The following is a 25,468-nucleotide window of genomic DNA, read 5'->3' as shown; positions in this document are numbered from 1 at the left end:
TAGTAAAGTGAATATCAGATGAAGAGACAATAGACAATTAAGGATTGTTCCAACAAACAGATTGCCTCGTTTGTTAGGCGTCTCTCATATTGTATATTCAATTGTCATTGGGACCATTGAGGTTGAATTGGCATAGATAATCTATAATCTACCTATTCATGGCTATTCATGGCTATCAATCAATCTGAGAGATAAGTGGTAGCCACAGTAGTATTCTATTTTGGTATATAAATGAGCTCCATACCCTTCGAAAGTTACCTCGACGAAACACCTTTTGTTACCATCAGGAATTCAGTAAGACCCTCCCTATCAATACTCACGGCTTGGGACCATCAGTCTCGCCCTTAAAGTTGTCTAGTCCTTTCGGCTCCATTTTCGTTCGTCTTTGTTAACCGTCTAAATCTCGAGAAGCAACTATAACAACGCTAACAACCTACTCTAAAATACACTCTTAATCCGTGGACACAAGGATTTAGTTGTAAGCTGAAGATAGAATGGGCGAATGTACACCCATGGATTGTTTTAGTTGCGATCTAATTTTCTAATATTGTCGATGAAAGGCTCTATAGAATTCCTTGCCTGAGAGCTTAATTCGCCAGTGCAATTACTTCTGCAAACCAGCAGGCTTGGGTAGTCCACTGGCTTCAACCCTTGTTCTAGCCGGATAATGAGGAAAGTATTGTCTGAACGTCATTAAACTACTAGCTCGACCGTTCATTGAGGGCCATTAAAGCTTGTAGTATCTACAAAAACCTTGTCAACCCTCTAGAAGGCCCTTTCTCTAGAAGTTCAAAATACGGCGTATGACTTCCGAGTGGGTGATCTTAAAGGCGATGAAATTCTTGTTTGAGCTTACAAGGTTCGTCCATTAGTTCTAACAAGTCTGGGTATATGACCGGTTCGATATGTGCTGCATGCATGGCCCAAAAAGTTTAGATCCATATACTTCGTATCTCCAGACGCTTTGCCCTTTCTTCGAATGCTAGGCACTCTTCCTCTTTCCGTGTCTCCGACAGTTTTCCGCACGCTTCTGCGTCGATGAACTCCCATGGTCGCTCAAACACACTCCACCCATCCAGCCGCTGACGATCCCACATGACATACGTCCACTCTCGTAATGGGGCTTGCGAGAGAGAGAAGACAAATTGGCTACATGGCTGGTTGGAATGTGCCCACCGCCAAACATCCTCAGGTCCACTGTCCGGGTCGCAGTCCCGTGGTTGGCGCACTAGCTCTTTTTCTTTTGCGGCCGTCAAATCCTTTAGAGACTCGGATTGCTCAAACTCATTAATTTGCCCCAGTATATCTGAAAAGAATGTCATGTGCGCTTTTTGACTCTGCTGGCCCGAGAGAAGACTGTGGCATTTTTCAGAGGTGTCTGCATTGAGAAACCGTTCAATATGTTTTAGACCGCGTGAGAGATGGTACTGCTGAATAGTTGAATCCACCCCTGTTTGAGACAGCATAAAAAATAAGATCCATTCACGATCGGTTTCTGACTCTTGCTTGAAGGCTAAATACTTGGAGTCAGAGATGAACAAGTCTTTGTAAGAATAATGTCAGCTTACCTGGGGCCATAACCCTGAGTAAATAATCGTGAATACAGGCCAACTGCTCATTCTCCCATGCGGAGAAATGCGCAAAGTAAGCAAGGTTCCTGTCGGACCCGTCTTGATACGGGCAATCCTTCGGGTCTCCGAATATATTGCAGTATATTTGAAACCGGTAAAAGGCACGGAAGAAGCGATTTCTTTCTGTTGTAGATAAGGGTAGAGTCGGAGATGAAGCCTCCATGTGTCTGTCTTCTAGGGGCTTATTTCGAGCAAGGATTGGGGCTGTTAAATCACTCGTGAAACGTTCAATGAGAGTATACAGACGCGATAAACGAAGGGCTTGGGATAGAGTGTAATTCAAAACAGAATGGAATGGCCGTGCATCGCGATAGAGGTGACTGAGGATAAACATATTCGCATCCGACTCATGCCATATACTTATTTGCATTGATACCTCTGTGGCAAGGGCATCATGCAATAAGTCTGCGTCAATCTGCTGAAGCAGTATACTTTTGATAGTCTGCACTTCCGCGCCTTTGAATGCTACATATAGACGTGGGCCGGTTAGAATGGCAGATACAAGGGATTGGATATCGGAAAGTTCAAAAAGGATGGCTTGAATCAGCTCTGTGCTCAGCCCTTCAAGTAGGCTTTGATTCCCCATAATATGTTGCATCTGTATCAAGAATCGGAACAACCAGGAAGTTTTCAATGGAGGATAATCTCACAAAGATTATAGAAAGAAATGCGTCCCGAAGGCCGAGAGCCTCATGTTGGGAAGGCGGGGTATCATCATTATCACCACGTGCCTGAGCAGTGTGTGGCCAGCAATATCTACATGCTACTCTACACGATTTGCAACAATGCATCTCAAAACCACTAGTTATCAGAGAATGGAATATTTCTACTATACATACTTGTGATGTAATACAGTAATGGTCCAGCAATTATACTTGGGTATCTTGAACAATGATATATTCTCAAGGGTTGAAAATCGCTTTCATCTGAGCAGTCGATCCGAGCCATAAATTCTCATTCACCTGTTCCAGCTGTCGCGGTATATTTACACCATGAGGGGTCGAGAAGTCACCATAATAGTCAACCAAGGCGGCTTCCACCATTGAGCGCAGCTGGGGGTCTGTAGTAACGACCCATGCTGCCGACAGACACATGATTACATATCCTGCTCCAACAGGTCTGTACATATTGGACTCCTGGGCATGTACGAGAGTCTCTTTAACAAGAGCTCTCGATTCTACCACGCAGGTGCAGTCACTGGGATCCAGTGCCTGAAGCATGCAATTGTAAAATGTTGTGATTGCGACACCAACTCCATAGGTGCGGAGATAATGTGCTCGCAGGATCTGGGTAATGAACGTTTCTTTCATAGTATTGAGCGAGGTCTCATATGCGACTGTTCGTGCTTTCAACTCCGCCAGTATCAATTTGCAGTTTTCGTATATTGGCCGGACTTCATTTATCAAGGCTGTTAAATCTTCGCCGTTGCGTATAGCTCGCTTGCCGCGTTTGATTAGGCCCGGAGCTTGTGCTAAATATCGCAAAATCCGGCCTTCAGGTTGACTTTTATCAAATTCACTCGTGACCAAGACATCCCATTCCTCCGGGCTTAGTTCGATAGCCTCATTGTATAACCCTTCGAATAACTTGGGGGTGTGGTTAGCTTAGCCTCGGAAAATAGTGGGAGTCTGGGGTGATTTACCACACTTCCCCGTAAGGAGAGAAATAATTTACTCTCAAAGTCGTCGCGTGGCCCAAAGTTCTTTCGCGCTTGTAGGATGTTGGCGGCCCCCTGGGCATGTCCTGATACCATGTTCCCGTTACTTCCGATGAATGTCTGGCAGACCAAAAGTATCATCACAGCACACAGTGTACTGGAAGCACTGGCTTGGAGCGGGTCATCTAAATAGACCCTTAGGGTTCTCAGCGCATAGGAATATTTGGCTAGTGCGTCAACTGAAACTGGTTGGCGGGTGCAGAAGCCTGCGTGGGCAGTGGTCACGGCGTCAACTGCACGGTCGAGTGCTTCATTACTGCCGAGTCTTCGGGGTACGTCTTCCAGGAAAATGCCAAAAGACCACCACATATTGTACCGGAGGTCGGTGGATCGTTTTATGGCGCCGACAAAAGAACTAGTCAACGATGTCATTCCATTGCTAGGACACGCCCGGGGGGGTTCAAAAGAATATTGTTCTTCTGTTGATCTCAATCTCAAGGCGAGATTTATTTGGTCGTTTTGGTTTAATTTGTGGGAAAATTGTTCGTGTTTGAACTTGAATCGTTGCTGACCGGACCCCACACAGCTAACTTTGAGACGAAGACATCGTCCACACGCAGGTTGTTTCTCATCGCACTTGATATTTATTAGGAATAGCACTCTGTGCCACATTTCGCCGCACGTACCTTTTTCTTCTGCTTCCGACACGCGTCACAGGCTCGACCTGATGGGACACCGGGCATGGCGAGTAAGACCCGAGTGGGGGGAGCGGAGCGTGTATCCCAAAACGGACACTGCAGGGCTTCAGGTACGTGTCTATCTAGTGCCGGCGTACTCAGAGACTATAATATCGTAATGTGTTGGACTAAAAAGGAAAAGAACTAAGCCCCTAAACAGCCAAGTTGAGGTCATTTGGGCTGCGTAGTCTAACCGCTTTGGGTTAAATGTACCGCTGTGCAAGGCTGAGTTGGACGTCGCTAATTGGCCAGTTGATCGACTATATGCAATGGGGCTAAATTCAATGTCATCGGACACAGCTCTAGCTAACCCGATAGGAACCTATGTAGCGGTCCGTAATGTGTACATTCAGTGGATATTTAAACATGTAATTCCCCAGCATTCTCATCTCATCCACAATTCATTGCACTTCATCATGACCTCAAATAACTCAGATGCAGAGGTAAACCTCTACTTGTACGATCCAAGTCATATATTACCGGCGGTGTTTGCTGCTTTGGTAGGCTTATCCCTACTCTTGCATATTTACCAAAACCAGTAAGTATTTTACATACAATTCGAGAAAGACCAAGGTTGCGCTAACACTTTCAGCCGCTATCGATTCTGGCGCGTCACCTTCTTCGTCTCCTGGGGTGGAGCCCTGTTCACTACCGGCTGGATTCTCCGTTGCATATCGAGTTACCATCCAGGAAACTTGAACATATATATCGCATCAACAATCTTCATTTATGCCGGCCCACCAGTGTACTCGGCCGCCGCCTATAACCTCATCGGACGCCTCATGAACTACTTACCAATGCATGCCGTCCTCAATCCCAACCGCGTCCTCATCTTCTTCGTCTATGTCGGCGCTGCTGCGGAAGCAATTACAGTCGCAGGAGCAGCCAAAAATGTATCAGCCGGTTCTGACCTGAAGGAGTACAAGGCCGGTGGGACTCTCATCGCTGCAGGGCTTGTTCTCCAAGCTGTGGTCGAGTGTTGCGTGGTCGGTGTCGTTGCAACAATTCATGTCCGCTGCTCTCGAGCTCGGATGATCTCGCCAAATGTCCGTACGATCTGCATCACACTCTACGGGACATCGATCCTTGTCTTGGTGCGATGTATCTTCCGCGCGGTCGAGGCATTCGAGAAGTTTGGTAACCTCGGCTGCCGGGAGAACTGCGGGCCCATTCTCAGCAACGAATGGTATTTATATGCATTTGAGCTGAGTCCTATGCTTCTCTTCACTTGGTGGCTCAATTTGATGCATCCTGGTCGGCATCTACCCCGTCAAAAACTTCGCTATCTCTGTCCTGATGGTCGGACCGAGCGAATGGGTCCCGGCTGGATTGACCGCCGCTCTCAGTGGGAGACATTTGCTGATCCATTAGATTTGAAGGGGGTGCTCAAAGGTACACCTTCTCATGAGAAGTATTGGCTGCGACAGGATGAATGGCCCGTCTGCAAGGATGGTAGCTTTGCTACGGGGACTGCTACCAACACGAGGGCTGCATCTGAGGACGAAAAGAACCTTGTTCCACTTAGTCCTCCTGTTTGAGTAATGGTTATGCGTGACATGATTTGATGCTTATATTAGATATCCAGATTGTGATTTCTTTTCTTGCAGCGCTTTTCTTTGCCGGACGCGAATAATTCCCAATGTGTTTATATGGATTTAGACTTGAACCCCAATGTACTCGAAGGAGTTTGTCTTTATCGAATGACCCGTAAATGGATTTATGGAATGTATTAAATTGAACCCTGCCCAAGGCCCATTATGAGTATTATGTGGCGAGTCCGAAGAGGGCTTGCTTTCGAAACTTACCTGACTGGGGCATTTGCTTGGTTAACCTCTATAGGCTTGGCAATGACCGATTGGATCCGGGGAGCACAGCAACTTATTATCCTAATACCGGGGCTGTGTCTAGCATCGTGGATACTCACCACGATCTTCCGATCCTGGGGACCCTCAGCAGTGCACCCAACTATCACGGTCTCTATTCTTGTGATTTTACAACACCTTCATTATATGTGTCTTTCATTGAACATGTATTCCTATAAAAGCACCGTGAAATCATGTCGTTAGATTATTCAACAACAACGGCACTTCCAACTATCATAACGTCATTGCATCCAGTATTTACAGCTTGGCTTGTTCGAATGGAGTCAGTTTCCTCAGCGGGGGACCTGCTCTGCTTCCATCGCCTGCCATGGGCCCTTTCGAGTCATCTTTGGGCAGGTTCATCCTCCACTTTTGGCGCAAAGCTTCGGGTGCTTTGTTCTCAAAGCAGTCTGCGATATATTGGCCCAAGATAGGGAGGAATTTGAATCCACTAAAATCAGGTGAGTTAGTATAAAGCCATAGGGTGCAAAGTAATAATTTCAATCAACACTTACTGTCCTGCACCACCAGTAGCCATGAACAGTCCCTGGATGGTTGGGTGGTGGTCAATAATGAAGTCACCGTTGGGGGTATCCGTGTACCAGCACAGTCGACGGTTCAGCCAAGGGCGATCACCCAGCTTGGGGAAAAACTGACGCAAACCCTTTCGGAGCGATTCATCCGCGTCGTCGGGCAGATATCCAGTCGCCGCATTGCTAGTTTCGAATTTGGGTGACGAGAGCGACTTCTGAACACCATTCACATTGACAGTGACATCAGTTGCATACCCGTAACCGTGGCGTGCAAGCTTGAGAACATTTGTGTCGGGTGTGGGCGGGAAGGAGAACACGCCGGAGCTCATGTTGATCATGACCGGGATCTTTCTCATCTCGAGAGCCTCTTCTTCCGTCAACTGAATGAAACCAACCGGCTGGCCAGAGGAAGATGCCGCTTGACCCATGTTCAAAAGACGATTAGTCCACGCGCCGGTGCTCAGGATCACCTGTGAAGCAAGCAGAACCTGCCCTCCGACAAGGTTGACGCCAACAACGCGCGAGCCCGCCCGGCGTAGGGAAAGAACAGTGCCACGAGGCCCGGCAATGATCGAAACACCTGCCACAGTACACTTGGAAGCCAGCTTCTGAATACTGCCTGCAGCATTGGCCCAGCCACCTTTCGGATTGTGGTATCCGTTCATGCCGGAAAAGTCGGCTTGAACACTAGGGTAGAGTTTGCGGATATCCATGGCGTCGTTGAGATCGTCTAATTTACCACCTGCTGCCCGAATTATAGCCTTGGACTTCTCCATGTATTCGTTCTTGGGCGTTTCCGAGAACAAGGCGAATCCTGATTCGAAGTATTCATCTTTGTACTCGGTGGTCCATCCATTGTATGCCTCACGCGCCATTTGAGAGTAGATTGGATCCGCATAGTCGGCACGAATAATGCGCGAAATGTCAACGCTACTTCCATCTGCTGATGGCGGTACAAATCGGTCGACAACGGTGATATCGGTGTATCCGCGCTTGTTGAGTTCAAGAGCAGTCGAAAGACCGAAGACGCCGGCGCCCACAATCAGGATTGAGTCTGTCTTAGTTGTGGTCATGCTGGGCGACAGATTAATAGCTAGAAACGTGTTGTGAAACTACATCGGTCGGAGGATGTCCTTTATAAAATGCCGAGGCGGGCTCTGTACCGGGTCTTGGCGTTCGGAAAAGTCCGCATCCGGTCCGTGTTCCCCGGATGAGAAGATCTAAATTCCAACCTCACCTGGAGAAGTTGGGTTGACACTTAGCCAATCCTCAAACGCCCTCCCATAATCTTGAAGCTGGAGAAACAATGTGTCACCACCGTTAAACTCCATGTTGGGATCTCCTGGAAGCCCCGAAAAGTCGATCTTCGGCGAGGTTTGACCCGGTGCTTGTATGGAATCCTCAGTCTGCTCAGGTGGGTAGGTGACACACTCGGGAGCCACTGTCTTGTGGCCTGAGATTCCAGCGGATCCAATCAAAGTAAAATCACGTTCGGTGATAGCGCCAGCGGAAGGGTCCCCTGAGCATCCGACACTGTCTTTGGCAAGTTCCGGGCCGAATATGTCGCTAGCAGGATCTGATATATTGCTTGCATGGGCATATACTAAGATTTTCCATAACAGCTGCAAGTTCACAGACCACTTCTGACGAGAATGGGTTCCTCCTGGGGCGATGCTGTCTGTCATAATGTCTCCAGTGGAAACACTGTCCCGGAGTTGTTGCAGTTGTTGGACCTAAAGGCGACATCAGAACCAATGCACCGGAGTAACAACCGAGTGAAAACTGACCTGGCGATCGATGTGTGGCCACCGACCACTCATGTTGCGTAGGAATCTGAGACATTTCTCATATCCCGTTTGCGCCTTTCTGTTAAAAGCTTGATCTTCGACAAAGCTATGCTGAAGATAGATCGTAGCGACAATTGCCACACATTGCCCTATGGTTGGGTCAGATACCTCGAAGCTCTTCGTCTCGATCAACTCGAGAAAATGAACCACCCAGCCCGAGTGGAAGGTCAGCTGCTCGAAAGAATTGCGGAGGAATGACTGAGGCATTGTCCTTCGGAAGTTCCGAAGCCGCATAGACAACAGAAATGGATGGTTAAGTAAACAAGGAACAGCATGCCAAACCAACTGGAAGAATAGCCATGGGCTCCAGTAGTCACGATGAGCCTGAAGTTCGGCGGGGGGTGGTCTTGGAAGCGACTTGCATGAAGCCGGAACCTCAGTGGCATGAGACTCTCATGCTCGCAGTGTCGGAAATTGATCATGGTGTAATCAGAGTTCGGAGACCACGGGGGATGAGCGTCAACGCCGACATGGCTGGCGGCATAATTACATGCCATCGCCCAAAGCTCGCTAGTGTAAACACTGCTACCAATGATGCCAAGGTCTGGCTTGGAGTCACTGCTGCTACCGCGGGCAATGTCTTTGTTGAAAATCATGGCTCCCAATGGCGAGACGATCTCACCAGGCTCTGCAAGCAAGTCCAAGCTGTTTCCAGGTGGGTGTAGGGACCCCTGAAGATTTTTAAGCATGACGAGGCTTATGTAGCAGAGCTTGCGCTCATCACGCTCAGTTTCCAAATTGTTTAGAGACTCTAGGCCACTTATTCTGAGATTTTTCATTAAATATGTGGCCAGTCTGGTATAAGACCCTGCGCGAATAATATGACCCGCTGGACAGATGAAACACAAAGTTAACAATGAACAAAAGCACACAGGGCATGACTACTTTACCTGTAAATTCCAGCATACTTAGAAGACAAAGGGACTGAATCGTAGATAGCTCCACAGTACCAGATGCTAAACGCATCATGACCATCTGACCGGCCCGTTCTGTTTTTCTCTTGATCTCTAGTTGTGTATCCTGGCCAATGGCCCACGGTCTCTTGAATCGGACCCCAAGAGCTTCGATCGCGAGCAGAAGCTCGGGGTCTCGCTTCCCTAGGGAGGCCAGAGAGGATCTGTGGGGGAATAACAGAAGGGGCTGTGCATTGCAAAAAGTCAGATAAAGCTCAGCATCTGGGATCCCAGACGATCCAGATCTATGTCATTCGTCAATGAAAAACTCGCGCAAGTATATCCCAAGTTGAACTCACATAAAAAGGCTCTCCGGGGGTGTAAGTTGTGGTATCTCATGGTGATTCTCGGGCACAACTGGCGAAGCGAGGTGGTTTGAGGCAGGTCGCCTGCCATCTCAATCAGCCAGATAGAACAAACATGATATAGAGAGAATAAAAACACACGTAATATATTCCATCAACTGTTCTAGCTTCCCCTCAATGCCGGAAATGCGTTGTTCCTATACCACATTAGATTCCATTTAGGTTCTACATATATGTAGTTGGAATCAATGATACTTACCAGCATCTTCTGGGAGTAACCCGGCCCTTCCTCTCCACTCTCAGCGCCTGCATACACGCACTGTTGACCCAATCGCTCGCAGTACGAGCAACTCGGTTTCTCTCCCGGACAACGCGACTTTTTCCGGCTGGAGAAATGTTAGTCCAATTGGTTCTCAGAATGAGAGGTTCAAGCTCACCGACATGGCTCACACGCCTGACGGGCTCGCTTTAATGGTCTTTCATCTTCAGTTGATGCCATTTTGCGTATGTCACCATAAAATGTGGTGATCCGAGTCGCGGATAAAATGTCGATTGAAGGCGGGGAACGCGTGTGGGTCCGAAAAGAAATTCATACAAGGTTTCCCCAGCTTTTCTTCTATATTTCTCTATCGCGGGTTGCCTTGTCCCTTGATCTATTTAATGCGCTCTTTCCCTGTGTTAACATGCCAAGAGACGTGGCCAAGTAGAAATTTGATGGATATACCTCCATTAATGGGATGCATTTAGAATAAACTCCATGTTATGGTGGATTACATTTAGCTTCAATGGGCTCTGGCCATAGAAGTAACAACAGTAACAACGGCCGAGGGCTTAGTTAGAATCCAGTAGGAGAGGCAAAGGTGGCTGAGACATCTTCAGGCACATTCTCATACTATCACAATACTTTACGAGGCAAGAGTGACTTCGAAAATGCCAAACACTTGAACGTCTACGCATTTCATGTTCACCCAGACAATTGGAAATATCGGAATATCTCATCTACTTACGGGACAGCGATTCCTAGGCTTTAATGGGCAACCTGCCCATCAGGGAGTTCGAATTTGCGTGTTGTAGATTATGCGCGATTTTGTACGCGGTGTTATACCTAGGTATTCATGGCAGTGGGGTGTTTGAAGCCTGAACAATGTGAGACTGTTCAACTCCGCATTTTTCTCACACATGCTATGGAAAATGAAGGGTTGAAGTGTGTAAATTTCCGCATAGAAGATCGACGATCATGTGATCTGTCACTGGACTGACGTCGGTTCCGATTCCCCAACCTTCGAAGCTTTTGGCCACTCACCTCCGCCTTACTCATTTCTGTGACAGTTTCCTGGTCTCTACGCGCTTTCCATTACTCCCAATAAACACTCTACAAAGGATCGAGGGAAACTTGAAAGTATCCAAAATGAGTGACGCCTACGAACGCGAACAGTATGTCCCCCTTTCTCCACATTGTCCCATCGGGCCCCTATGAAACGAGTCATGTGTCGATTCTTAGCGCTGATACTTTGAAATAGGCAGAATAATGCGCTCCTCAATTCCCTTTCCTCAAAGGTCTCAGCCCTCCGGTCCGTGACGATCGATATCCATGACAATGCACGGGATCAGGACACTCTCGACCATACCGTACGTCTCATCAATCTTTCGCTAGTCCGATAACGATTCGCGGCATGTTGCTTGTCATCTGAAGATACTTATGACTGGCGCGTTGATTTGGTTAACTTGCGACTGACAATCCTGCCCTTTAGAGCGATGTATTCTCCTCCTTCTCAACAAACCTCAAAGGTAGCGCCACTCGACTCACACGGATGGCGAAACAAGGCGACTCCGTGGCCGTGCTGAAGATTGCGGCCATGTGTATTGCCGCTGGTATCGTTCTCTATATTATTCTTGGTTGGATCTTCTGAAGGACGTTTTGCATCTTTCCAACCTGCCGCTTCCTCAACATCCTTTCACCCACGTCCCCTTCCATATTCGATGCGCTTGCTGGACCGAGACTGCTATCGAGCATTTATGATCCGATCCTGCCATGTTATTCGATGGTACTAGGTTGTTTCCGTCTTATCGACCATATCTGTGCTTCGGTCGATCTTAGCATAGCACGGCATGTTAGTTTACAGTGTATACTGTGCTCCAGGATTTCCCCATCGTTCTCGATATACTCGTTCTATTTTCGGGCTGTGCCTGCTATAGACATTGTGCCACGACTCCTACCACCTCCGTCGGCCCATTTGGGACATCTCTCGACATATGGGTTCTCTTGATTGACGTCTTCATGATTTGCAAAGCGGCCCAAGTGGTTCTGATCTTTGATGTGGAGCATCTTGCTCTGCATCTCATCAGGACTTGGCATTTTTGCTTCTTCCTCTTTTCCATGTCATTAATACTGTGATTACTCGTGAACATAATACATACTTGGCCCTAGGCTCACTGGGTCTGTTCAGTCATGCTCTAGTATCTACTCATTGCGTAATTGAAGTACACAATGGATCGGGTGGATATATGTACTAGGTGGTCAATGTCACCAATGTCATTAACTGGCATACGTCGGTCCATCGGAAGGCTCTACTGATGTCACCAAGTGGTCCATTTCCCCGGCATGATTTATTTAGATTGACCCCCAAAAAATTTAATCGCCGATCATAAGTTTAAGCTCACCCAATCGTGGCTGGGCAAAACACTAACCAAAAATGGAAATCAGATGCTAAAGACAATGAAACATTAATGTCCATTCAGACTTTTTTTCACTTCATTTCTTCTCACGACTTCTCCAATCAGACGTAGGAGTCGACCGAGAAAGTTTATTTATTATGCTGAACACTTCAAAGGTTGGTTCGATGGTGTCGTGTGCCACATTTCCATGTTCGATCTCACAATGCCGTTTTTGGCAACCGTGCCTTGGAAAGGTAACCTGTGTTCGATCTAATCAGTCTCATCAAAAAATAGCAAGGGTTTAGTTTGCTCGCAATTGGTTAAGGCATGCATCGTTAATCACAATTTCCCCATGGCCATGACCCGATACAGAGTGTACCATGCCATCACGGCAACAACAATACTCAACCTCGAAAATGGATTCTCAACACACAATTCTCACACTCAGCCGTGGTTGGCGCAGAGATTACGGAATACCATTCTTCGCGGGAACCTGCCACTGGTACCATAGTACATTTCGATTGAAACATTGTGGACGTCTTATTCTCAAATGCAGCTTATCATGATCCAACACTGGCACCAGCAGAAGCCACAATAACGTTACTAGTCCCATTGAGAATTGCAGCACGGAATTCAGTCATGGGCAACAACATCGGACAAGGGTGCGCTGCACACATGGCCTGATAATCCGACTAAAGGTCGAATGGAACGATCTTTAGTGAAACCGGGGGAGCCGGTCCCATGGTGGACAACAGGGACACATGCGTGGACGAACTATATAACAAGCAGCATGCATGTGTCTAGCCTGTGCATCTATCCTCGTTGCCGCGACGGCATTGCGATTCTGGACCCGAGACCGGTTGCGCTGTATACAGTTAAGTTCCGACAGCCGAGGCTGCCTACCTACATACCCACAACGGTATACAAAAATTGTTGAACCGGAACGGAAATTTATATCTTGTACGCTAAGCATCCGGTCGGTAGCCAAGGGTCTCCGTAGCGTCGATCAACCCGCTGCGACATAGCCGGTTATATGAAACTGCCGGGCGTTCCCGGGTGTTCTTTGACGGGATTCTCCAGATTGAACTTATAATTACAGATATTTCGTTTTTATATGTTTAAAATATAAGCATTGAATTTAACTCTTTTGACGTTGAAAACTCCGATCTTTACTCTGTACTTCGTATACAATGCACCCACGCCCGATCTAGACTGGAAAACGTGAACCAAAAAAGCCCAATACAAAGACCCTGCCCATGTGGACTGGTTCGGGTGTGCAATTGGTCCAACCGAGGCCAGCAAAAATTCATTTTCATTGAGCTTGGCGATCCACGCGATCTGTTTTAGTTCCCGCTCTAGAATTGCAACCTCGCCCCTGGCGATCACCGGAAGATAGCTATATTGTGCCCTAACTATGGGTATTCGGTAAGACACCTACTCTGTACACATAATATAATTTTTGTACTGTGCTTGGATGAAATATTTTTCTCTGCCAATGCACTTTTCTGATATTTGGATTATTAGAGTTTTCTACAAATCAATTCTAGCATGTTTTCTTTGGGGGGTCAGATCTTTCACATGCAATTAACAATTCTTATTACTATGGATGTAGGCGAAGGCCCGTGTTAGCAAGGTTCCAAGGTTCCACTTCCTTCAAGTGCCTCTTATCTAGTTTCGGACAATGTTAACCGAGCTGATAAGCTATGGCTCCATACGGCCTGTTTACTTTTGTGTTGTGATTGGCTATATTTATCTCTTTGACACACCTGATATAGTCTGGTAATGCAATGTAGGCTTAGGTTATCCTTGTGTGATTGGCCATGCTGTATGTTATCCGGCCAGCTGTGTAACTCGCTTTTACCTAGGTAGTACATATACAGACATGTAGTGACAGTAAGGTAAAAATAAACATCAAATTAAAATTGCAATGAGTCAATCAGAATGACGACATTCAATACAGTATCAGAACGCGTAAACAAAATATTATCCATTTTATTGAGTTTCTTTTCGGGATGATGCAATCCGAGCCTAGGTAGGTGAAAGAAGTTCTGGAACCCACAGAGAATTTCATAGTGGAGTGTCTGCAAAAGTTCACCGTCGATGATCTACTCGGGGTGGGGCCGTAAATCCTTGAAACTCTGTAGATTGTAGCTTTGACTCTGGGTGCTTGCTAAACTTTAAGATATCATGATTGCCCATGCTAGGGATTCTAGACCTACCAGTCAAGTGGGTTTCCAGGGATGGAAAGATTAACTTAGTGCGGGTTGCACACCCTGAGAATGGGTATTCCAGTTGCCTAGTCCTTGAAGTGGCACTGTCAAAAAAACGCCCCCAAAAATACAAAACACAAGTTTCAACCTAAAATTGCACACCGGGAAGCCTAGTATAACAAGACAGGGTGCATTCGGGTAGGTTAAATCGGCACGCTATCGGGATTCCGATCCGGTGAAGCGGAAATTCCCGATACGTGAAGGCATCCCGACTAGGTCCGCAGTCGGCTATGCACAGGGGCCGAGTCCTGGCATTCGTATGTATCATAGTGCCCGAAACAAGTCCGCAAAAGTGGGCCACACCGTAATTAGCTGTTTGTATTGCCCAAGACCTTATCTATGTTTGGTTTTTGCCCTTCCAAGGTTGAAATGCCTCGCAATATCTCTGACCCGCTTTGAACCTATCACAACGCCACGGGCGTTGACAGCTAGGTGGGGCTTAATCCTACCAGGTTCCCGCTCTTACCGCGCTCATTCAGTGATGTAAGTGTTGGGTTACTTATTAGACGGATATTTCCGAATGCCCCGAGATTAAGATAGGCCAAGCTTGATCCCTGTAAAACGTACGAGATTTCATGCATTTGCATGGGATTTTCAGGCACGCCACCTGCAGGGAGACACCGCCCTTTCTGAAACTGTATTGTTAAGGTATCTAGGCAGTATTGGCGTATTGAAGTACCAACTCTTGGCGTAAACGGGTGGCAGTTGGAAGGCCTAAGTAAGGCTGACAATCAAAGCCGAAATTATCGTTTTCATTTGAGTGGCGCCATCCAAAGCCTGGTAGGTGTCGGACAGTATCTGTGCCGCGACTGGTTGAACGCATATACAGGCGTACAGGCTTAGCCTGACTGTTTATCATCAAAGTGGGGGTTTAAGTTGACGATCAAGTTCTGAAGTATGAACCTTATATCACTTCATGTTGTGTAACTCGGAAGGGATATATGTGTTGACAGTGTACATCGTAAGAGATCTTTAAAACATGCGGGAAGGGTGCTCCCGAGGTATGTACAACATTGCATGGCGCGATGCATACAATGGGTAAATAAAGACCCGGAAGACCGGGGTAAGTTGAATGATGTGATTCATGTGCTAGTATTCAAATTTGATTCTGAATATAATGTGATTTGTATTTAATAGCAAAAGATCGTGACCCAATAAAGTAAACATGCATGCACTACGGTATATACATAGGGAAATACACATGTGCATGGACCTAGGTTGTATGTAGAGGTCTGACATTCATACGACAGCGCTGACGTAGAAGACCAGGTATTCATTTGATGTGATTAACCGGCTAAATCGGGTCTAAGGTTCTTTTGAAATCTCTCAAATCCTTATAATCTCACCGTTTCTCTATTATTGCATTATCTCTTCTATCTATTGATCTATGTGCCAAGCCAATCGGAGCCTAACTTCTCACCTATTTCTAGTTGAGCTTAGTCAGTTTCACTCGCCACTGCAAAAAGAAAACGGATAAAAGGAAAAGAAAAAAAAGAAAAAGAAAAAGAATCGCCGCTTCCGGCACACTCCACTGAGGACCCGCGAGTCGGACCAGCCTTGCGTATCTGGCCATGTTCCGGTAGATCAGCGATAGAGAAAAAACGGAAAAAATACCGACCCAGATAATTACCAGACTTGATCTCTTATTTCTTACTCTTTTTTCTCCTCTTCATATCTTTATTCTTAACCTTCTTGACAGCCCATTGCTGCGGGCAAGTTCAAAATGGCTCTCAGCTTCTTTAGTGGTGGCGGGAGCGCCAGCAGCGCCAAGTACTTTGACATTAGGTGAGTGGGGGACCTGCAGCTCATGTGAACTGCATATCTGACATTATCCAGGTTGGATGATGAGTATATCGTTTTTCGTGGCGGCGAACATGAAGCTGCGAGCGCACATCTGCGGGGCACTCTGATCCTCTGTTTGTCCGAACCGCTCACCATTAAACACCTCCGACTCCAGCTTACGGGCATGTCCCGTGTTTGGTATGTGTCGCATTTTCCATATTCGAATAAACAACACTAACAGAGCGTTTCCACAGCTGGCAAATTCCATCTAGTGCAGCTGCCGGTGGCCGTAAGTCATGGCGCGAGCGTGTGTTCTACGAGAAAACCTGGAGATTTCGAGACCCGGGCAAAGGAAAAACCGAGGTCCTCCCTGCAGGCAACTATGAGTACCCTTTTGATGTGATACTTGAAGGCTCCATGCCTGAAAGTGTGGAAGGTCTTGCCGAGACATGGGTGATGTACCGCTTCAAGGCCGAGATCGGCCGCAAATACGTCAAGGACATTGTCGCGCGCAAACCGCTCAGGATCATACGAACTTTGGATCCCAGCGCTCTCGAGCTATCGCATGCCATGGTATGTTGTTATCGGCCTAGGTGATATTTTATTACTAACGAATCCCCTAGTCCGTGGACAACATCTGGCCCAACAAGATTGAATACTCCATCAGTACTCCGACGAAAGCCATTGTCTTCGGAACCGCCATCCACGTCGATTTCAAATTGATTCCCCTCCTCAAGGGTCTTCGAATCGGTCAAATTACGTCACAGTTGATCGAAAGCCACGACCTGACCCTCAATCCGGAAGACCCTGACTCCATTCGCAACACATACAAGGTCACAAGGACGATTTTGACCGACGAGCATGAGTTGGACGAGGACAACATTGAAGTCATCGATGAAACCGCGGAGGGATACCAATGCACGCGTATCCTAGATATGCCGCAGACATTGACCCGCTGCCTGCAGGATACGGACACTAAGGGGATCAAAGTCCGCCACAAGTTGAAGTTCCGTATCCAGCTGCACAACCCCGACGGCCACGTCAGTGAGGTGAGTAATAGTAGAACGACTGATCATTCTTCTGTCTGGCTAACATCTGAATGCAGCTCCGGGCTACACTCCCAGTTTCGATCTTCATCTCACCCCACCTTGCCATTGACGACAACAACAACCTTCTTGCCCAAACCCCCCAATCTACCCGAATCGCCGTCGATGAGTTCGCGCACCAGGCACCTCCCCTCTATGGCGAGCACACGTTCGATCAGTTATATAGCGAGCTGGATCCCAGTGGCTATCGCACACCAGGCCCCGGCAGTGGTCCGGGCACGCCATTCACTCCTCTCAGTCGCAACATATCGTCAGAGAACCTCGCCTCCATGAACGCCCTAACCAACACCGATATCTCAGCTTCGGCACTGCATCACCGTCTTACAAATCTGAATGCAAGTCCCTTCCACCACCCCGTCACTCCTGGTGCAGTCACTCCTAGCGAGGCGCTGCATGGATCTCAATCCCCAATAGACAGTCACCACATCCATCGCCAATTGGGTGTCCCGAATGACTACTTCGGACCGTCCTCTGGATCAAACTCACACGGCCATGGCAGCCCGGAACTCTCCCGGCGGCCATCCGATGAAGTGGAGCCCGAATTCCTTCCCTCGGGCATGGCAACTCCCTTCCACCCACAGTACGACGAGGTGGAGACTCTCAGCCGGGTTCCCAGCTATTCGACTGCAGTGCGCTGCGCTGTACGTCCACGTGACTCCGGTCTCCCTGATTACAACGCAGTGATCGCCAGCAGCCTTCCCACACTCTCGGTCCCGCAGTCTCCCCAGCAAGCTTATATCCGCAGCGGCCGTACAAGCGGGACAGCAACTCCCCTAGAGGTGCAGAATCGCCCCGGCTTCTTCCACTCTCACGGCACCAATGCTGATGATGAGGAACGCAGCCTTAGACTTGTGCAAGCTCGCGCCAGAGCATGAGGTGCGGTCATGATCCTTTCATCCACGACTGATGCGCCTTCGATTTTCCACCAAAAGTCCTCTTTCTGTACCAGTGCTGGACACTGAGACGCGAACCGCCCTGCACCTTACCATTTCTTCCCTTCCTCTCTCCATTTTTCTTCTCAAGTCCTTTTCCACGAACGATCACGGCCAACCCAAGCATTAACTATCCCTTACAAGCCCCAGGCTTGGGCAATCGGGAACTTCTCACGCAACATTGTTCTGACTCGTTCTACTGTCCGTCCGCGGCAGCTTCCTCATTTCTTCGCCTTTTATTCAATCATTTTCTTTCTCAGGCGTTCGGTCATAGACGGGCAGGGATACTTTCATAGATGGTTACACATGGTGTTTTTTTTTTTTGCTCTTTTTCTACCTTACGAATGGGATCGGATATGAACAAGCTGCACGACATTGAAAAAAAAAAAACACATGCCCATCAGCACGAGCCACGCATACACAACCTTGAACGCATGTACTTAATTATTTTTGTCGATTAGATCGAGCTCTTCAATGCTTAACAGAGATTACATTTTCACTAATGATATCATTTCCAGATTAGGAAATCAGCTGTCGATCGTATTAGGTAATGAATCTCCCCCCTGGCCCTGATTTCAAGGGTTCTCTTCCTGCGTCAACAGCATTGTTTCGCTTTCAATAAATGTAACATCGGGTATCCATTGGCACATGGCATTTGCTGATCTTGATTACTATTTCTCTATACACATCATGTTTCTCTAGGCCTGGTTAGAGTCGAATCCTATACTTATCCAGACCTTGGTAGTAAACACACAACTTGCCTCGAGTATAGTGTAGGTGGAATTGTATGAATTACGTATTAGTCATTTAAATCAAAATGACATAATCGAAAATATCCCCCTTCGAATAACCTGAATATTGGGTTGGGAGATAAAGCCACAAGTAAGGCCTAATAGGGTTTCTAGGGGGCTTTGGGCTCGAGGGGCATGGTGACCTCATTGGCGTTGGTCGATCGGTTAAGAACGAATTCTCTCGCCTCGATCCTTTTTACCTAACAATATCTCTGGACATTGTTACCTTTATTAACAAGTAAGTCTGCTCTCCAATTATGGATCTCTCTGTATGCTAACTATGTAGACTAGTCCGGCCATAGACTAGCGCACCCCCCGCCTTGGTCTTTCACAGCCACCTTAACAACCCCTCCAATTATTCATTTGAGCCACATCTCTCTTCAGCCCCGATTTTGGGAATAAGATAGCTTCGACTTCTTTAATTGTCAATTGAATCGGATCTCAAACTCAAAGATCGACCTTACCCCCGCCGTTTCTCCGCCATGTCCACGAGCCCCGCGGATGTGAAGCTGCCTCAGCGGTCTGGTACCGTGAGCAGCTCTTTCACTCGTCGTACTTCTATGAGTGACGATGAGGCTATCCCCGAAACTGATAGTAGTGAGGTATGGATCCATGATGTCCTCGAAGAAAAACGAGTAGCTTGGATTGACTGTGTGCTTGTTTCCAGACTACCACTCTCCTGCTTGAGCGTCTCCGAGCCTGGAAGCACATGTGCGGATATCTCGAGGACTACTTCTCTGCTACCGCCAAAGTGCAGAAGTCCCAGTCCAAGGATTATGAGAAGATCTTGAAGGTCGGTGGCTATCCCTATGAGCCGGAGTAACCGGGACTGACAAAGGCTGGGAATAGGCCGTGAACGAACCTCTCAAGGAAGGTCACCACTTCAGTTCCAGCGCAGGCGGCGTGGCTGGTCTGTTTGAAAACATCCGCAACAACACCCAAGGCATGGTGACCATGTACATGGACGGCGAAAAGAACCTGAAGAGCGCTGTGCTCCCTACCCTCGAGCGTCTCCACAAAGAGATCAAGAACAAATCCAAGGAGCTGAACAGCGGTGCCAGCAAGGGAGCTAAGGCCGTCGAAAAGGCGCGCGGCCTCACCCAGAAGCACATCGAGCTCCTGGGCCAGAACTCCGCTGTCTTCGACGCCGCCGCCTCCAGCAAAATCGAGCAGCACCATGACCCCTACCTCCTCAAGCGCGGCATCAATTACCGTCTAAACAACCAAGTAAACGAGGAGAACAACCACCGCCAGGATATCCTCGCTGTGCAGAACTCCTTCCAGCAGTTCGAAGCACACGTCCTGCAGACCGTGCAAGGCACCCTCGAGCAATTTAACCAGCACATGGGCGGCCAACTCGAACGCCAGCGCGCAATGTACGCCGAAATCCTCGGCACTGCCCAGCGAATCCCACCAGACTTCGAATGGATCAACTTCTGCGTGCGCAACGACGCAGCTCTAGTCAACCCAGACTCTCCCCCACGTTCCTTTTCCAGCATCACCTTCCCAAACATGGATCACCGCTCCACACAGCCTCTCATCGAGGGCTCTCTCGAGCGTCGGTCGCGCGCCGTCATCAAGGGCTACAGCACGGGCTACTATGTCGTCACGCCGGCACGCTATCTGCACGAGTTCAAGGACAACGACGACTTCCGTCGCGACCCCGCCCCCGAACTCTCCCTCTATCTGCCAGACTGCGTCGTCGGCGCTATCGACGGAGTCAAGTTCAGTGTCAAGGGCAAGGACGTCTCCAGCGGTAAAATCGGAAACGCTTTCCACACAAACACCGAACTCAGCTTCAAGGCTCACACCCCCAGTGACGCTGAGAAATGGTGGTCCGTTATCAAGGAGGCTACCCGTAGCAGCCCGGTGCTGGCTGCTGCTGCACCGACGCTCGCTTCTCCCACAGCCGCCTCGCCTGCCGGCTCTACTGATCCCTCCGGCAACGTCTCCGGCCAGGCACTACCGCCCAGCTACGCCGAGAAGGAGACGGAGCATGCCCAGCCTGCTCAGGCTACTGCTGCTTCCCCTGTTGCTGCTAGTCCTGTTGCTGCTAGCCCGACTGCGGGAATTACCCGCACGGCTAGCACAGCTAGCCACTACCACACCTCGCCTGGTGGCTCCGCTGTGGAGAAGTCATGAGATGGATTCCCCATGCTTGTTTAGTCATAAATTATTGAGCCCTTTTGGCTTTTTTGGACTTACATTACCTCGACACACATACTTATATAACGCTTGTGCATCTCATTCGTTTGTTAGGGTGTAGCGTTTCATTCTATCCGGGGAGCGAAACACCCGTCAACTTGATATATACCTCTTAATGAATTTCTTTTCACAATAAAAAAAATATGCAATCAAATATCACCGCTAATCGGATCGAAGACCCTTCAACTATCAAATACACAAAGCGTGCAGAAATGTGTCGTCGAATCATATCATAGCCTATGCTGAATTCACACACAGGCATGCATGGACTAGATAGTCCCACCGTACATCACTGAAGACATTTTCATTTACCATATCAGAAATCCTCAGGACTTTCGAGGTCATTCAGTTTCTCCCCGAGGAAGCGTCCGAGCGCGGCGCATTTAGACTCCAGCGCAAGCAAGACAGCCGGCGAAGCGGTGAGATTCAAGCTAGCGAGACGTGCCAGATCAGCACTACGATCGATCTCAAGCTGCGGGTCTCGGTGGCCGTTTTGAGGCGGGTTCGGAGACGCAGGTACGGATGCCAGTGTGCGCGAGATATCACCATGTGAGCCATCGGGCGTCAAAGTTCCATTACCAGCGTCGAGGACACCATTATCAGCGAGAGAGTCGGCGTTAGTGGCGCCTTTTGGCTCCGATTTGTCTAGTCTGGATGGGCCAACGGCAGCGACGAGGACTTTATCCGCGATCCGAGTTACCACTGCGACGGAGTCGTCTAGTTCGAAGACGATCGAGCCTACGTCGCCTAGCGACATTGACTTGGCGGTCACGTAGGATGAGGGATGGCTGGCTGGGTTGACACCCGTGAGGTTCCCGGTTGAGGCTGTCTTGGCGTAGCATGTGTAGGCAGCGCCGTAAGTTGCGCTGAGGTTGCGTAATTGGCGTGAGGAGAGGGAGGAGCCGTGGGCGAAGACGGCACCGTTTGTTGCGAAGACACTAGAGAGATGTGGTTAGTAGGTGTGTCTTGCGATGGAAGCGCGGCGGGCATACATGATCGTTGTGATCTCTGGCGGGGATAGATTATCTTCCAAGAGGTCGCTTAGCGCCTCTGCGTCCAGCATCTTGATATCTGGGAGACCGGGAATCATCGTGTCGGTGTCGGTGTCGGTGTCCTGGCCTACCGAAGGCGTGTATTCCTCCTGGATCACGCGTTCCTCCTGCAGTGATACGCAATCTTCCTCTGCGATGCCAGCGTTTGGTGGTGTCCACGAGCAATCTTCCGGGAAAAAGAAGCAGTTGTCGTGATAGTCCTCGTCGTCGTGGTCGTATTCGATCGGCTCGTCAGAGTAGTCCAGTAGATTTTGAGCACACTTTGTTTCGTAACGGGCCCAGTAAGGTAGGAAGGTTGGTTCGAAGCGAGGTTGGGAGGTAGATATGGGTGTAGTAGTTGTCGAGGAGCAGTCGGAGATCGAATCAGAGAAGCCGGGAACTGGAGGAGATTCGCATTCAGCCATCTTCACACCCATAGATTCAGACTCCGCAGAGATTATAACGCGTTTGTTTATTCCCCACAAAAAAAGTAAAATCAATGGATAGAGAGCACAAGGGAAGCAGGTAATGTTTTCATAGCCGGGATTTGGCCAGCTAGATGACAGCGAATGAGGGGGAACAGGCAGCGCTTCGGAACCGTTGACTCAATGCGCACCCGAGCTCTCTGGTCCAAATGGAAAGTCACGGTAATTCCAATCGCACCCAGTGGCACGGAAAAAGAAAAAAGCAGGGAAACAGAGCTTTATGAGGCTCAGTACGACCAGGATGTCATAAGGGAGGTGTAAGAGACAGCTCCGCAATGGGAGCACCCTAGCGATCGGGCAAAGATGGGCGAAGCGTGTACATGAGCAGGGACATGATTGGGAGAGGAAGAGGGGGAGGATACGTGGAAACTGAGAGCTAAGCGCGGCAGTATGAGAAAGTCGAAAATTGAGAGACCGTTAGGGATGCGACACGAAGCCCGGGGGATGGAGGCCAATGGTAGGAAAGGGATCAACCGGGAGCGGGGGAGAGAGAGTGTGGAGGAACATGCAAAAGGATTTGACGAACCTGGCCTGTGTGAAGTTGTTGGGTTGGATCAATGGGGTTCGAGGGTATAGTCTCAATGTTTGGGAGAGAGGGGGAGAAGAGGAATTGGAGATCAAAGGTGGAGTTCCCGCATGACGTTGAACACGTTGAGGTATAACCACCTGGGCAGCTATTATATCGTATCTAGGTAATATTGCTTAGCTCAAGATCATCTTTCTATATTATCCTTGTCTATATTACCTATATTATCAAATGTTTATATAAATGTTTATTATATATATCCGTCCCCAAGGTCTTCATTTATATTTCACAACACTTAGAGACAGTCTCCAACAAGTAACTAAATATCTACTCTCAGTTCTATACATGTATACAATATCTATTCTACAAGCTACAAGAGACCTAGCTATCTCCGTGCTAGATATATAGCGTCATGTGCCCCACACTCTCCTCACGGCTGACAAAAAGCTCGCTTTTCGCCCCTCCATCCTCTAAAAATGCTCGCTCGTCTTTCCGCTGTCCAACAAAGATTTGTACCAATCAGTAAGTTCAATTCAGATTCAGTTGATAGCCCAATCACTAACGTTACTAGGATCTCTAGCAACAATGGCTTCCGATACCTCCACCTATAAGCTCAACCGTTCGTGAAACATGTAATCTCTTTCCATACAAACACTGACATGAGGACACGATAGACACGATGATGCGGGTCAAAGACCCGCAGCGATCGGTGGAATTTTACAAGTTCCTTGGTTTGAACTTGGTCAACAAGATTGATATGCCCGAGTGGAAGTTCTGCAACTATTTCCTGGCGTATGACGGCCCCGCCTCTCTCCAGGGTACCCGTCACTGGACCGATCGTAATGCCGTTCTAGAACTGACTCACAACTACGGCACTGAGAACGATCCCAACTACAGTGTGGTGAACGGAAACACCGAACCGCACCGTGGTTTCGGCCACATCGCCATCTCGGTTGACAACATCGAGGCCGCCTGCAAGCGGATTGAAGATGCTGGCTACCCCTTCCAGAAAAAGTTGACCGAAGGCCGTATGCGCCACATCGCCTTCGCCAAGGATCCCGATGGATACTGGGTTGAGATTATTCGTCGCTCCGATGAGAATCTCAGCACCACCACCGATCCGGGTAGCTACCGACTGAATCACACCATGCTGCGTGTGAAGGATGCCGAATCCAGCCTGAAGTTCTACCAGGAATCCATGGGCATGACTTTGGTCCGCACCATTGAAAACCCAGAGAACAAGTTTAACTTGTATTTCCTGGGATATCCTGCGTCCAACCCAGAGATCAAGGAGGGCAACAGCAATGGGGTAGCGGAGTGGGAAGGTCTCCTAGAGTTGACCTGGAACTACGGCACCGAGAAGCAGGAGGGCCCTGTCTACCACAACGGTAACACCGAGCCCCAAGGTTTCGGGCATATCTGTAAGTGGATGATCACACTTCTACTTTGTTATCCAATGTTCCTAACTTGAATCAGGTATCTCCGTTGATGACCTCCCGGCTGCGTGCGAGCGCTTCGAGTCTCTGAATGTGAACTTTAAGAAGCGCCTGACTGACGGGCGGATGCACAACATCGCATTTATTTTGGACCCCGATGGATATTGGATTGAGGTTGTGCAGAACGAGGGAATCAAGCGCACTGGAGACTGGTAGAAATACATTAGCCAAAGCATGTAACAACTCCGTATATTGTATACTGAATGTCACTTGACCAAAGCCTTCTGCTTATCCCCCGCCATTTCATAGGCTGCGGTGGGCCCTCCACCCCGCCCAACATTTTGATCTCGGACTTTGGCAATTTTATAAACCTCCTTCAATGGCTGGACGATGAGAATTTTCATTTCAACCCTCGGTGTGGGATGGATTAAACAGTGATCACGCCCATTTCCTATTTGCGGGGATTCATCGCCACATTGCATAACCTCAAGCTTCAGAACTTGAAAGAACCGGAGAGGTGACTCGAACTTCTATAAATCATGTCCCCTGATCTAGAGAAAACGAAAAAGGCACCCCGTAAACATGTCACCACCGCCTGTGTGCCATGTCGGGAGAGCAAAATCAGGGTGTGTGCCCCGAGCCTGCAAAAAGCTTAAACGGGAGTGGAAAGAATCTAATGTGCTTCCTTCCAGTGTGATGGAGCTACTCCGCACTGCCAAAATTG

The 25,468-nt window shown here is 48.4% G+C and overlaps 12 protein-coding genes across 12 annotated transcripts; 5 read left to right on the top strand and 7 right to left on the bottom strand.

The window, feature by feature from the left end:
- Positions 1-932: 932 nt before the first annotated feature.
- On the bottom strand, positions 933-1,578 carry N7447_001736 (uncharacterized protein; the record flags this gene model as incomplete). Its single annotated transcript, XM_057226012.1, has 2 exons — positions 933-1,513; positions 1,569-1,578. The coding sequence occupies 2 exons, from the start codon at positions 1,576-1,578 to the stop codon at positions 933-935; spliced, it is 591 nt and encodes a 196-aa protein (XP_057090028.1).
- Positions 1,579-2,533: 955 nt separating this feature from the next.
- Positions 2,534-4,031, bottom strand: N7447_001735 (Zn(II)2Cys6 transcription factor domain-containing protein; the record flags this gene model as incomplete). Its single annotated transcript, XM_057226011.1, has 3 exons — positions 2,534-3,217; positions 3,274-3,924; positions 3,975-4,031. The coding sequence occupies 3 exons, from the start codon at positions 4,029-4,031 to the stop codon at positions 2,534-2,536; spliced, it is 1,392 nt and encodes a 463-aa protein (XP_057090027.1).
- Positions 4,032-4,441: 410 nt separating this feature from the next.
- On the top strand, positions 4,442-5,563 carry N7447_001734 (uncharacterized protein; the record flags this gene model as incomplete). Its single annotated transcript, XM_057226010.1, has 2 exons — positions 4,442-4,563; positions 4,618-5,563. The coding sequence occupies 2 exons, from the start codon at positions 4,442-4,444 to the stop codon at positions 5,561-5,563; spliced, it is 1,068 nt and encodes a 355-aa protein (XP_057090026.1).
- A 582-nt stretch (positions 5,564-6,145) lies between these two features.
- Positions 6,146-7,493, bottom strand: N7447_001733 (NAD(P)/FAD-dependent oxidoreductase; the record flags this gene model as incomplete). The annotated part of the gene is made up of 2 exons (XM_057226009.1): positions 6,146-6,338; positions 6,403-7,493. 2 exons carry the CDS (start codon positions 7,491-7,493, stop codon positions 6,146-6,148), a joined length of 1,284 nt encoding a protein of 427 aa, XP_057090025.1.
- Positions 7,494-7,640: 147 nt separating this feature from the next.
- Positions 7,641-8,240, bottom strand: N7447_001732 (uncharacterized protein; the record flags this gene model as incomplete). Its single annotated transcript, XM_057226008.1, has 2 exons — positions 7,641-8,153; positions 8,208-8,240. The coding sequence occupies 2 exons, from the start codon at positions 8,238-8,240 to the stop codon at positions 7,641-7,643; spliced, it is 546 nt and encodes a 181-aa protein (XP_057090024.1).
- Positions 8,241-8,434: 194 nt separating this feature from the next.
- Positions 8,435-8,956, bottom strand: N7447_001731 (uncharacterized protein; the record flags this gene model as incomplete). Its single annotated transcript, XM_057226007.1, has 1 exon — positions 8,435-8,956. One exon carries the CDS (start codon positions 8,954-8,956, stop codon positions 8,435-8,437), a length of 522 nt encoding a protein of 173 aa, XP_057090023.1.
- A 1,977-nt stretch (positions 8,957-10,933) lies between these two features.
- Positions 10,934-11,435, top strand: N7447_001730 (SNARE domain- containing protein; the record flags this gene model as incomplete). The annotated part of the gene is made up of 3 exons (XM_057226006.1): positions 10,934-10,959; positions 11,046-11,154; positions 11,277-11,435. 3 exons carry the CDS (start codon positions 10,934-10,936, stop codon positions 11,433-11,435), a joined length of 294 nt encoding a protein of 97 aa, XP_057090022.1.
- Positions 11,436-11,695: 260 nt separating this feature from the next.
- N7447_001729 (uncharacterized protein) lies at positions 11,696-11,881 on the bottom strand (the record flags this gene model as incomplete). The annotated part of the gene is made up of 1 exon (XM_057226005.1): positions 11,696-11,881. One exon carries the CDS (start codon positions 11,879-11,881, stop codon positions 11,696-11,698), a length of 186 nt encoding a protein of 61 aa, XP_057090021.1.
- Positions 11,882-16,173: 4,292 nt separating this feature from the next.
- On the top strand, positions 16,174-18,213 carry N7447_001728 (arrestin family protein; the record flags this gene model as incomplete). The annotated part of the gene is made up of 5 exons (XM_057226004.1): positions 16,174-16,235; positions 16,287-16,430; positions 16,487-16,805; positions 16,856-17,281; positions 17,338-18,213. 5 exons carry the CDS (start codon positions 16,174-16,176, stop codon positions 18,211-18,213), a joined length of 1,827 nt encoding a protein of 608 aa, XP_057090020.1.
- A 1,330-nt stretch (positions 18,214-19,543) lies between these two features.
- N7447_001727 (PH domain protein) lies at positions 19,544-21,203 on the top strand (the record flags this gene model as incomplete). The annotated part of the gene is made up of 3 exons (XM_057226003.1): positions 19,544-19,663; positions 19,729-19,854; positions 19,911-21,203. 3 exons carry the CDS (start codon positions 19,544-19,546, stop codon positions 21,201-21,203), a joined length of 1,539 nt encoding a protein of 512 aa, XP_057090019.1.
- A 379-nt stretch (positions 21,204-21,582) lies between these two features.
- On the bottom strand, positions 21,583-22,734 carry N7447_001726 (uncharacterized protein; the record flags this gene model as incomplete). The annotated part of the gene is made up of 2 exons (XM_057226002.1): positions 21,583-22,204; positions 22,259-22,734. The coding sequence occupies 2 exons, from the start codon at positions 22,732-22,734 to the stop codon at positions 21,583-21,585; spliced, it is 1,098 nt and encodes a 365-aa protein (XP_057090018.1).
- A 1,050-nt stretch (positions 22,735-23,784) lies between these two features.
- N7447_001725 (lactoylglutathione lyase GLO1) lies at positions 23,785-24,960 on the top strand (the record flags this gene model as incomplete). The annotated part of the gene is made up of 4 exons (XM_057226001.1): positions 23,785-23,830; positions 23,889-23,927; positions 23,983-24,729; positions 24,785-24,960. 4 exons carry the CDS (start codon positions 23,785-23,787, stop codon positions 24,958-24,960), a joined length of 1,008 nt encoding a protein of 335 aa, XP_057090017.1.
- Between the last annotated feature and the right edge of the window lie 508 nt (positions 24,961-25,468).

The sequence above is a fragment of the Penicillium robsamsonii genome (genome assembly GCF_028829455.1).
Source record: "Penicillium robsamsonii strain IBT 29466 chromosome Unknown utg000001l_segment0_segment0, whole genome shotgun sequence".
NCBI lineage: Eukaryota > Fungi > Ascomycota > Eurotiomycetes > Eurotiales > Aspergillaceae > Penicillium > Penicillium robsamsonii.
This window is presented reverse-complemented; position numbering and strand designations above follow the sequence as displayed.